This window comes from Arvicola amphibius, chromosome 7, assembly GCF_903992535.2.
Source record: "Arvicola amphibius chromosome 7, mArvAmp1.2, whole genome shotgun sequence".
NCBI lineage: Eukaryota > Metazoa > Chordata > Mammalia > Rodentia > Cricetidae > Arvicola > Arvicola amphibius.
The window spans coordinates 11,019,039-11,031,663 of NC_052053.1; the positions used below are offsets into that span (position 1 = coordinate 11,019,039).

The 12,625-nt window shown below is 40.5% G+C and overlaps 1 protein-coding gene across 1 annotated transcript in view; it reads left to right on the top strand.

The window, feature by feature from the left end:
* The window catches only part of Chn1 (chimerin 1), a 102,645-nt gene that overhangs the window by 12,780 nt on the left and 77,240 nt on the right, over positions 1 to 12,625 (top strand). Inside the window, exon 5 of the mRNA XM_038337029.1 lies at positions 1,468 to 1,581. Coding sequence (XP_038192957.1) covers positions 1,478 to 1,581 — 104 coding nt within the window. The 5' untranslated portion in view covers positions 1,468 to 1,477. The remainder of the gene's footprint in view (positions 1 to 1,467; positions 1,582 to 12,625) is intronic.

Here is a 12,625-nt window from a genome sequence, read left to right on the forward strand (position 1 = left end):
ATAGAACAAGTAGTGCAGACCCATGTGATGTCAGAGGTTGTCTATTCATTTGTTATTACTTAGTTATTTTTCAGTAATTTTTAATGTCCTTGGGACCATTGTGGGCTATTTAGGGAAGAATGAATGATTTCTAGGAACTATGATTTTTTTTCCTATAGGAAAATGAATGGGAGAGATAGGCAAGTTTGTTTGTGGCCTGTGTTGCCTTTTTTGTTGTTGAAACAGGGTTTCTCTGTAACAGCTCTGGCTGTCCTGGAAATCACTCTGTAGACCAGGCTGGCCTCAAATTCACAGAGATCCACCTGCCTCTGCTGGGATTAAAAATGTGTGCCACCATCGCCCAGCTTGTGTGGTGTTACATTTATGTCTCCTCTTCTGGATGGATTGTTCTGGGAGACTCTCCCAGGAGTTTGCTGGGATTCAGGTCCTTTTTTGATAATTTGTCCTTAGGTAGATAACGAGAGCTCAGAAAGACTTTTCCTGGTACTGGCTGTTTGTCTTGTGCTATCAGAAGAAGATAACATACTAAAGCAACACATTTGAGGTGGCATGGCCTGTACTCCTTTATAGTCTTTGAGTTCTAAAAGGACATGGTATATGACTTCACGAATTGGAAATACTCATACAGGTGTAAAGTGATTCCATATTTTAGATATTTGCTACCACTGCCGCTTTACTTTCTGTGTTCTGTATCAGATTGTTTTATCTTTTATCTTTCCATAAAAGATGCATTTATTATTTGTGTTTATTCTTCCTTTTTTTTTCTTTGTTAATGAAAGATAGGGTTTGGACAGGAAGCCAAAGCAAGTGTTGCTGCTTGGGCCTGAGTATTCAGCAATGCATATTAAGCTCATTATTGGGTGATCATGCCAATTAAAGACAGCCAGGGGCCTGGAAAGTTGCCAGCATGGACTTCCAGCCAGAAGCTTGGATCATAGCACCAACTGGGAAGAAGAAGTGAGATAAATTCTGTGAATTATTCTTTAGCAAGCCCATATGGTCAAATGGTTACAGGTGTTGGATCCTGCCTTAGATGGATATGGCTTTTGCTCCTTGGCTGGGAACTAGACTCAGTAGCTACTTTGGTGCTGTTCTTTTTTTGTTTGTTTGTTTTTTTGTTTGTTTTTTGTTTGTTTTTTCGAGACAGGGTTTCTCTGCGGCTTTAGAGCCTGTCCTGGAGCTAGCTCTTGTAGACTAGGCTGGTCTCGAACTCACAGAGATCCGCCTGCCTCTGCCTCCCGAGTGCTGGGATTAAAGGCGTGCGCCACCACCGCCCGGCTTTGGTGCTGTTCTTATCACAGAGAAGCTGGCCAGGGGCCAGGCCCACAGAATCGCAAGCACAGTTAAACTCAAGTGCTTCCTTTCACAGTGTGACTGAGAGCAACAGGTGAGGGCAGAGTTCACGTTTTGTCCTGTTCTATTAAAAATCTGTTGAGAACCAGGTCTCTGACTGACTTTGTTCTATAGGTTTCATGGCATGATCTCTAGAGAAGAGACTGACCAGCTCTTGAGTGTGGCTGAGGGGAGCTACCTCATCCGGGAGAGCCAGAGACAGCCGGGAACATACACTTTGGCTTTAAGGTTGGTCCTGGACCTACAATTATAATTGTGTTTTATTTTAAACCTTCTTAATAGAGGACTTTAAAATTTAAAGACATCCAGTAAGTAATTGAATTGGTTCTTGTTTTCTTGGGGCCTAATTACCATTTTAATAGCTTTGAAACCCTTTAAAAACTGTCCGTGAATGGTAACCCTCGGTGAGTAAGCATTCAGACACTTTAAAGCATGTTCGTTATAGCTGCTTCCTTCCGTCATTCCCCTTGCTCTCTGCTTTGCTGGGTCAGCTTCCATCTATTTCTCAAATAAGGAAAGATACCAAAAGAAGTTCTTTGTTACTGATGAACCTAAAGCCAGTGTCATTTTTAAGTGGTATTTGGTTGAAGTAACTTTTCTTGAACTCTTGGCTCTTCTCTACGATTTTGGCTGTTCCTAGCTGACAGTGTGGTGCCTAGAAACAAGTATTTCCATTAGCCCTGCACTCAAATCAGTTATAGGAGCAGAAATGTAGTAACATGGCTGTTCACTCGGCTTTCCCTGTGCCAGACTTCTAAGTGTACTTAATCTTCAAGACAATTCTCTATATTATTATTTTCACTTTACAGTTGAGGAAACAGAGGGGCCTGGAGGTTGATTAACAGTGCCAACCATGGTCACACATACAGTAAGTTGTGCTAGTATTTTAAGTTCGTCAGACTTAGAGTGTGCTTTTAAATACTGCTTTCCTGCCTGCCCCAAGGCTCAGAGTAATGGCTTGTTGTCTTTGTCCCACTCTTCCTGGGTTATCCACACTGTCCCTTTGAGGAGACTGAAGAGCAAGAGTAACTTCCTAAGGAAGTAGTGAAGAAACCATAGCACACAGAAGGTAAAAGATGCCAGGGCTTTAGCCTGACTCTTTCTTCAGCTGCCCCGCCTCTATGAGTGAGCATGGAGTTCATTCTCATCCATAGACGAGGATCAATTCATCTTTCTGATAACTTGACTGATATAATTCAGTATTATTTCATACTGAGTTCTGAGTCCTCTGTATTCTTGGAAAGAAGAATTTCTCATAGTATTTGTGGAACTTTGCCTTTTTATACAAATTATGGCATATAACTCCCCCTTCAACTACTTGTGTTGCTTATTAATTTTAATTATAGTATATAGGGGAAGGTATCTATTTTGGCAACCCAAATATCTTTGTTTATTTATCTACTCATTTTACCAGAAGACTGATTTGTAGAAAAATCACAGAATTACTAGAAGTTTACTTTTCCAATTTTCTAGTTTTATTTCTACTTTTCTCTGCTTTTGGGGACCTCAGACACAAGACTTATGTATTGCTCAGCAGCATCTGCAGGATTTTTTTGTTTTGTTTTTTTCCTGTTTGTTTGTTGTTTTTCGGGACATGGTTTCTCTGCGAAGCTTTTTGGAGCCTGTCCTGGAACTTGTTCTGCAGACCAGGCTGGCTGACTTTGAGCTCACAGAGATCCTCCCACCTCTGCTGGGATTAAAGGCATGTGCCACCACTGCCCGGCTTGCACCTGCAGTTTTTGAGGTCAGTTTCTTTGTCTTTCTATTCTTTACCTTTATACCAGAATTCTGAACCACTGAATTTCCAAATTTGGCAGTCATGTGATTGTCTAGGCTAAATGAGCCTTGATTTAACAGCCATGGACCAGAGTATCTTGGAAGGAGAAAGAACAAAATTCTGCTCCTTTGGCTGCCATTTCCTTGTTTCTCTCTAAGATCATGTGTAAGTTCTAACATGTCAGTAGCTTGAACTCAGTTTTACTCTCATCTTAGGGTGCAGTCATTGTGTAGTTTCCCTGGACTCCAGACCATCAAATATTCAAGGACCACTTGTTTGATTGGAGTAAAGTAACCCCCTTGACTGCCCAAGTCTTCCTGCTCCTCACCTTTCTGCCCTGTCATTCAGCTTCTTTGCCATCCATCAAGATTAGAGAGCAGTTGGACATTAGTGTGAAGGGACTGATGGGTTGTTTTTCTTTGTTTTGTTTTTTTAAGACAGGGTTTTTTTGGTGTAACCCTGACTGTTCTGGAACCCACTCTGTAGACTAGGCTGGCCTCAAGCTTAGATTATCTGCCTGCCTGTCTCCTGACTGCTGAGGTTAAAGACATATGCCACTACTCCAGAGTGTTTATAACTGAAAAGGCTGTAAGAACCTATAGTCTCTTTTGTTACTGAAAATATTTTTTTTCATTACATGATTCTTACATGGAAAGAAACACTGAGTAAAGAAAGCTGTGGGTGAGGTTAGGAGAAGGAGTTCATGAAGGTGTATTTTTAGTAATTTATGCATTGGAATATAACAGTCTTCACATTTTAAACTAGATGTATGACAGGGGATTGTTAGGAAGAATATGAAATAGAAGTATTGAAATGTGTTGTTATTATTACCTCTTACTCCCACTGCAACTGATAATTCTCCCAATTCATGTCCGTTTGTCTTGTTTGTAACATAGTGTACGATCTATTTGTGGTAAATGGCTTCTCTAGTTCATAGCCATCTGTGTTCATTGTGCATTTGTTGTGTTGGCCAAGGATTCTCTAAAAAAGAAAGGATCTTACACCTCAGGGTCCTCAGAAGATCCATCAAGACCAATATGTTCAAAACCGAGCTCATTGCTTTCCTTCCAGATAGCCTGTGTCTCCATCCCCCTTCTTAGCTGGCAATACTGTTATCCAGTCTGTTTTTACAGAATCCACAGTTGTTTTGTTTTTTTCTCTTAGGTTTTAGATCCTTGCAGCATTTATTTGCTCCTACCTTTCTTTACAGCACACACTAAATCTTTTCATCTTTTTAAATTGTTTTTATTGATCTCTTACAAGGAGAGGGGTCCCTTGTTGCAAGGGAGAGGCAGCCCCTTTGTTTGACCCTGCCACCCGGCTAGCTTACACCCGAAATAACCACACAGAAACTGTATTCATTAAAATACTGCTAGGCGGGGCTGCAGAGATGGCTCAGAGGTTAAGAGCATTGCCTGCTCTTCCAAAGGTCCTGAGTTCAATTCCCAGCAACCACATGGTGGCTCACAACCATCTGTAATGGGGTCTGGTGCCCTCTTCTGGCCTGCAGGCATACACACAGACAGAATATTGTATACATAATAAATAAATAAATATTTAAAAAAAATACTGCTAGGCCCATTAGCTCTAGTTTCTTGTTGGCTAATTCTTACATCTTAATTTAACCCGTTTCTATTAATCTGTGTATTGCCATGTGACTCTGGCTTACTGGCAAAATTCTAACCAGTGTGCGTCTCAGGCAGAAGATCCATGGCATCTCTCACTCTGCCCTTCTTCCCAGCATTCAGTTCTGTCTTCTCTGCCTACCTAATTTCTGCCCTATCAGGCCCAAAGCAGTTTCTTTATTCATTACCCAATGAAAGCAACACATGAACAGAAGAACCTCCTACACCATTGATCTATATATTTTTCTCCATTCCCCTCCTTTCCCCTTCCCTCCCCTTCTACCCTCCCCCATGGTCCCCATGCTCCCAGTTTACTCAGGAGGTCTTTTCTAAATCCCATGTAGTTTAGATTCTTGTATGTCTCTCTTAGGGTCCTTATTGTTGTCTAGGCTCTCTGGGATTGTGAATTGTAGGCTGGTTTTCTTTGCCTTATGTCTAAAGCCACTTACGAGTGAGTACATATGACATTTGTCTTTCTGGATCTGAGTTACCTCACTCAATATGATGTTTTCTAGATCTATCCATTTGCTCACAAATTTCAAGATGTCATTTTTTTCTGCTGTGTAGTACTCCATTAGCACACACTAAATCTTATAGCAAATATATAGTTTGCCTTTAAAATAAGTTTATTATTTTTAACATAAACTTCAAAAATTAACTTTGGTTTTGTAATTTTCCTTTAGTGTTCTGGATCTATATCTTTTTTTGTTTGTTTGTTTTTTGTTTTTTTTTTTTTTCCAAGACAGGGTTTTTCTGTGTAACACTACTGACTGTCCTGGAACTCGCTTTGTAGACCAGGCTGGCCTTGAACTCACTAAGACCCACTGCCTCTGCCTCCCAAGTGCTGGAATTGAAGGTGTGTACCACTACCGCCTGGCCTGACTTTTTCTATTTTATACCTTTGCATAGATCTCCAAAGCCTTAGATACTGTACCGTTATTACCTAGTAATTAAGAGGAATTTCCATTTGTGTATTTCATATAGTCAAGCCAGTCCTATCTCTTGGGTGTTTTCAAAAGTTACCTTTTCAATTTTATGCAATTGCTTGGATTGGTAAATGTGTGAGGATCTCCTGAGACCAGCTTTGTCTCCATAAATTATCATCCTGAAATCTCGTATAGTTGTCGGGAGTATAGACTGGCTGGGGAGACTGAGGCAGAAGGATTATTCAGGTCCAGTAGTTCAAGGCCAGACTGGCCAATAAAGTAGGGCATAGACTCTAGTATTAGTAAGGTTGTAGAGGTGACAGGACACATAAAGTAGGGCATAGACTCTAGTATTAGTAAGGTTGTAGAGGTGACAGGACACATAAAGTAGGGCATAGACTCTAGTATTAGTAAGGTTGTAGAGGTGACAGGACACATAAAGTAGGGCATAGACTCTAGTATTAGTAAGGTTGTAGAGGTGACAGGACACAGGACTGAGAAAACATTGCTTCCTTTCATTGGCATCTCTTGTACTTACTTCCCCAAGGGTCTCTGCATATAATGTAGGTGTCGGGGTAGTGTCCAGTTGTTCGCATGGTTGTAGTTGCCATAGTCAAAAAGGGAAGCTGCTCCATTGAGTTCATAGCTTGCAGGTAAGGAGAATGTGCTGCTTAGTACTTACTATGATCTGCCTGTTTCCCAGTGATTTGGAGGCTTCCTGTGGGTTAATGTGACGTTTGGATTAATTACAGTTTAAGGAAGTAGACATGAAGTAATATAATGTAACTTAAGAAATTCAGATGAAAACATGCTTTTCTAGTGATTTTCATAGTTTTAAGACATATTTTTTTTCTCAGTGCTGGGAATCAAACCTAGGGCTTCATGATGACCACTGAAATACCCCATCAGTTCAAGAACTAATTTTTAAAACACATACTTCACTGGTCAGGGGAGATTCCTCAGTTGGCAAACACGTAGACTGTACACTGAATTCCACCCAGGGCTACATATTAAAACTTTGTCACATACACAATCACATGCACACATGCACATACGCTAGGCTTGGTAAACACTCTTGTATTCCCAGTGCTGGGAAGGCAGAGACAGCTAAATCTCTGGAGCTCTCTGATCAGCCAACCTAGCCTGCTTGGTGAGACTCTGTCTCAAAGAAACAGTCCTTATAGGTGGTACTTACAAGGACAGCCTTAAAAGTTGTCCTCTGGCATACAGAAACACACAGAATATATACCATAAGCTTTGTACCTCTCTAGAAGAAAACTTGTCAGATTCAGTTTGAACGTTTCCTCTTGGGCTGTCTTTCGCTTCCCTGGTCTTGCACATGCTCTCCAGGTATCTTGCCAGTGAGCAAACTCCCACCCTAATGCTCTGTTGTTTAACCTCTCCTACTGAGTTTGTCATTTCAAGTACTGTGCTATATTATTTGGTTCTAAATTTTCATCCACACTTTGAGACTAGTGAAGTAGAAAGGTATAGAAAATATGGAGACCTAATGAGAGTAACCATATGAAGTGACTGCTCGGATATCAAACACCTGCTCTCTCTTTGCTGTCACTGCCTGATAAACTCTCAACACTTTATGGGTATCTGTACAGCCGCAGCCTGTTTACCACTCTTGAAGCAGTGAATCTGGGAGAATGGAGACGCAAGTCTCATGCAATAACTAACTTTATTCAGAGTATCAGACAGTCTGTATCTTGAGGGTTAAGAAAGATCACCTGAGTATATAATCACAAGGGCAAGCTGCGTGTGACACAAACAAGTTTTTCCTTAGAGGCATCGAAACAAATAACAACATCCAGTTGTAATGAGTCTGCAGTGAGCTCATAGCTACCTCTATACTTTGAAGGGCCATGAAAGCACATTTCAAGAACAATTCCAGCTGGGCAGTAGTGGCACGCGCCTGTAATTCCAGCACTCAGAAGACCGAGGCAGGTGGATCTCCATGGGTTTGAGACCAGCCTGGTCTACAAAGAAAGTTCCAGGACAGTCAGAGCTGTTGCACAGAGAAATCCTGTTTCCAAAAACCAAACAACAACAATAAAAAAAGAGCAATTCCATGTTGTTGAAGAAACTGGGGTCATAAGACTCTTGCTTTTTTTTTTTTTTTTTGAGTTTTCTCACACTCAGAATTCTACTCACAGGACTTCATCCTCCAACCGTGTTCCAGCAGCAACCCACCTCAACTTAAAACAACAACAACAACTTGTCTTTTATTTGAGACATTCTTTGGGTAAATGTGAGAAGCTGTTTATAACTCAACAAATGTATTACTCACAGTTTATGTATAGCTATTTATGTTCTCACCCTAAGTAACTGAAATGTGCAGACAGGTGAGATTACTGCTGAACATTATTGCTGTTGTTCCCCTGAGCCAAACATTTAATTCAGGGCATACTTGCCTGGATTCTGTCCAAGAGTTTTCTTGAAAATAGCAAAAACAAAACAACAACAAAAAGCCCCAAGAAACATATAACAGTGTCAAATATTTAACCTGATACGGTGTGACAGTCGCTGGGTTCTGTTAATGTGGTCCCTCTGATATAATGAATGCCTGGTTAGCAGTAGCTTTACCCTCTGAGTTTTACTTAGGAGAAAAATCTTTTTTTTTTAATATTTATTTATTTATTATGTATACAATATTCTGTCAGTGTGTGTGCCTGCAGGCCAGAAGAGGGCTCCAGATCTCATTACAGTTGGTTGTGAGCCACCATGTGGTTGCCGAGAATTGAACTCAGGACTTTTGGAAGAGCAGGCAATGCTCTTAACCTCTGAGCCATCTCTCCAGCCCCCTAGGAGAAAAATCTTAAGTATATGTTTACAATAAGGAATAAGGCCAAATGAATCACTTAAAATGAATAGATTGAAAAACAAAGGGAAGATCAGAGAAAATAAGAAGTTAAGATTTAAAAAATTCCATTACAAAATAATGGCTCTCCCTGCTAGAACTTTTCAAATGAAATGATACTGCACATTTGAAGTCTGACCTGTTTTATATATGTGTATGTATATGTATATGAACATATGTATATATTTATGCATTAATATACACACTAATAATATAGAACTATATACATACATATATATTTACCCTTTGAAGTTTGAGTTCCTACAAGAGTAACAGACATGGTACTTTTCAGAAAAGGTTATTTTAAAATCTGTTATCCTTCTTTGCAAAATTTTAATTTCTATCAGTTGAGATGCTTTTACCTATAAGTATCTGATCCTCAAAGTCAGATACTTATCACAGCTCTACTGGCTTCAGTGTGAAATGGTTTAAGTGCTTCAGATGTGTAATGACGGCTTGGATGTCAGTACGCTTGTGGTGTAACAAAGGACTTGTGATCCTCTGTTTCCGTTAGTGGATAATCAGCTTCACTATAAGGTTAGATTTCACTTGGGATCAAAATGTAGCTGCCATACCAGTTGTGTGCTTCCCTTTTTATCCCCAGTGAGAGTATATCCAGGAATCTCTCCTGTATTTGCAGTGTTCAAGCTTCCCTTCAGGATGGTAGGATGAATTGAGGTCAAGCCTACGCAGCCCTGAGCCTGGAGCATCTGCAGAGAAGTGCGAGTAGGCCCCGAGTGCCTGTCTAGCTGACCTGCTCCTGGTGCCGGGGAATACCTCTTCTCAAGAGGACCATTGTAGGGAACTGAGTGGGCACATAAAATGTAGGGTTTGGTTTGGTTTGGTTTTTGTAGGGGGGATAGGAAATGGATACCAGTAAGTACAGCTTTGTAGGCTGAAGCCATTAAGGGAGTTCTTGTTAGGCACTGAGGATTGACCCATAGCAGAATTCTCAAAACTTAAAGTTCTCAGTGCTGGGGATTGGACCCATCTGTAAAGTGCCTGCTGAGCAAACACGAGGGCTGTGTGGAGATCCTGTAAGAGCTAGGCACAGCAGATACACCTTAGCCCTGGCACTGACTGGAGCCAGGCAGAGCTGGGGCACACTGGCTAGCCGGTAGAGCTGAACTGAAAGTCTGTATTCCGTGAGTGAAGAAAGGAGACATTTCAGGCAGCTCCAGATATGATGGCTCTGGCCTTCATGGGCATCCACACATGTGCATAACCACATAAGACACAAACACATAATTTAAAATTTTTAAAAAGAAAAGGTAAAAAATATTAAAATGGGGAAGAAGGAAGTGGCCATGACACTAATGTGTAAAACAATATGAAATGTTTGGTGTTGAGGCAGATATGGGTCAGGGATACAGGAAACAGAGCAGTAAAAGTCAGGATGCTGTGGTAGCTCACACTGAGAATTAATTTTCCTCTAAGAAATGGTAGCCATTGAAGGTTTCTAATAGAGACCATATGCTTGCAGTTTAATCAAAGCGATAAGAATGTTGAGTGATTGGGCAGCAGAGGCAGGCAGATCTCTGTGCATTCAAGACTAGCCTGGTCTACAGAGTGAGTTCCAGAAAAGCCAGGGCTACACAGTGAAACCCTGCCTCAAAAAGAAAGAAAGAAAGAAAGAAAGAAAGAAAGAAAGAAAGAAAGAAAGAAAGAAAGAAAGAAAGAAAGGAAGGAAGGAAGGAAGGAAGGAAGGAAGGAAGGAAGGAAGGAAGGAAGGAAGGAAGGACGGACGGACGTCGAGTGGAATGTGTGTCTATAACTTTCTCCAGAATCACTGTGGATGTGGGAGTGTTGAGGATGCGACCCAGGATGCCATGTATGCCAGGCAACATTTACCATGTCCCGAAGCATGTCTATGTGTATATGTGGTTTTGCCTTGCTGGAGATGAAGCCCACAGTCTAGAAAATTAATTTAGTAAGCAGTTTTCATTTGGTTGTAAAGATCTTTAAAAGGGTTTCTTAATAACTTATAGATTTGCTTTGAGAAGATGTGTTAAACTCCAAATTTGGCAACTCCAGAAATATTTCTGTTAATCTGAGTCATTTTAGCTTCTCTAAATTGGGAGAAGAACACGATGTCATATGTGCAGGAGTCTTGATGATTCCCAAAATCTGGATTCAGACCTTCCCAGGAAAGATTTGGACATGTGCCAGAAGATGCTCAGAGCCGCAGTGCTTGCTACTCCTTCATTTGTGTCATGTACCAAGATGGGGATTATTTGGAAATTTTTAAATAATGGAAAACAAGAATTTTAAGACCAAAAAAACATGTTTAGACAGATTATATTTTCTTTTAGAATACATCACACTTCTTATTTGATAAATTCTGAAGCATATATAGCCTATGTTAATCTGAAAAATAAAATTATACAGCACAGTATGTGTAGCATCATCCTACTTATGTAAAATTATGTATCTGTGGTGCATATGTAAGTAGAGTTGTCTAAAAGAACGATCACAAAAATACCCAGGGTTTAGCTGAGTATTGAACTTAAAGATGGTTTTTATTTTGTACCTTTTAAGTTCATTGATTTTGTTTTCACCAACTTTGTATATCATTTCCTAATCAGAAAAAAATCAATGGGGCTGTTTTCTCTTTAGAAAAACATAATATTAATTATAACCTTAAGCAAAAATGAAAGTCAGTATATCTTAAATATCTGAGGATTATAAACTTACCAACTTACTTCAGTGATTGATGAGAAGAATGTTTGGTTGGCAGCTGGGGGACAGGGCACAGGCAGTGTCTGAGAATCTGCACGGCCTGTGTAAGAGGAGCCTTGTCCAGTGCTGGCAGTGGTAATTGTCGCATGGAGATAGTGGGAGATGCTGTGTGTCCTATCTTATCTGCCATAAGCTTCATCAGTTGGACGTCTCCCCTGCGGTACTCCTCAGGGCCGTGAGGATTGATGGGATTCTTGTCTCGAGGTAGTAGTGGACTATACTTTGGGAGAGTCTGCATTCAACATTTTGATTCAGCTTTTCTCTTGCAGCCAAGCAATCCTCTGCTGATTGCTCCCCATGCAGTTGGTTCACAAGAAGAGAAAATAGATAGGCTGGCTGTTAAGATCCTTGGCATTAGTTATCATTCTCAGCTAGCAAATTAGTATTAAGGGCTTGGAGTAGCGGAGACAAAGGGGGCAAGAACTACTGGGTCAGAGTTCTTCTGTCTGCTGAGGACATCCAGAGGCCTTGCTACTCCTGCACTTCACTTCTTCCCAGACGCTCTTTTGATCAGCCAACAGAAAGACGACTTGCTAAAGTGTCAAGTTGATAGGAAAATAAGCTGAGCGAGTAGCTTTTCTTCCTCTCTCACTAACCTCCCTTTCCAACCAAAAAGGCCTTGGCTCATCCAAGGTGCGCTGAAGCATCTCCTCTTGGCAGCCAAGCATGGCTCTGTGTACTAAGAGTTGCAGGATCTTTCTAACTCTCCAGGCATATGCATGTCCAGGGTATGCCTAGCGTGCCAGTTCACCAGTTCACCTTGTACAGTGGGATAGTTTTTCCACCTAGCACACCAGTTCACCCAGTCACAGCATGCAGTGGAACAGTTTTTTCAACTCACAAAGTTGTGAAGCCTCCCAGCTTTCTCAGCCCTAGGCAACATTTCATATAAACAAAATCAAATAATATGTGATGTTTAATAGCTGGTTTCTTTTCATGATGTTTTTAGGTTTTATCTGTGTCACCATATGTGTCAGATTTTATTCCTTTTTATTAATAAATAATAACAAATATTCCAGGATATGGGAACACTGCTTTTTGTTTATTCACTTACCAGTTAAAAGACATTTGTATTGTCCTACTTTTCTGGCTTCTATGATTAATGTTGCTATAAATAGAACAATCATGAATGTACAAATTTTATGAAGAAATCTGGTTTTATATTTTGGATATATTCTTAGGAATTAAATGATTGGGTCTTGTTATAACTTAAAAACAATTTGGGGGTCTTAGGCATATGCTTCATTGATAAAAATCTGTGTTCAGCAGACCGGAGACCCTAGCAGCAGCAACAAAAAAAGTTTTGAAGGACTGCCAAATTATTTCCCAAGATGACCAC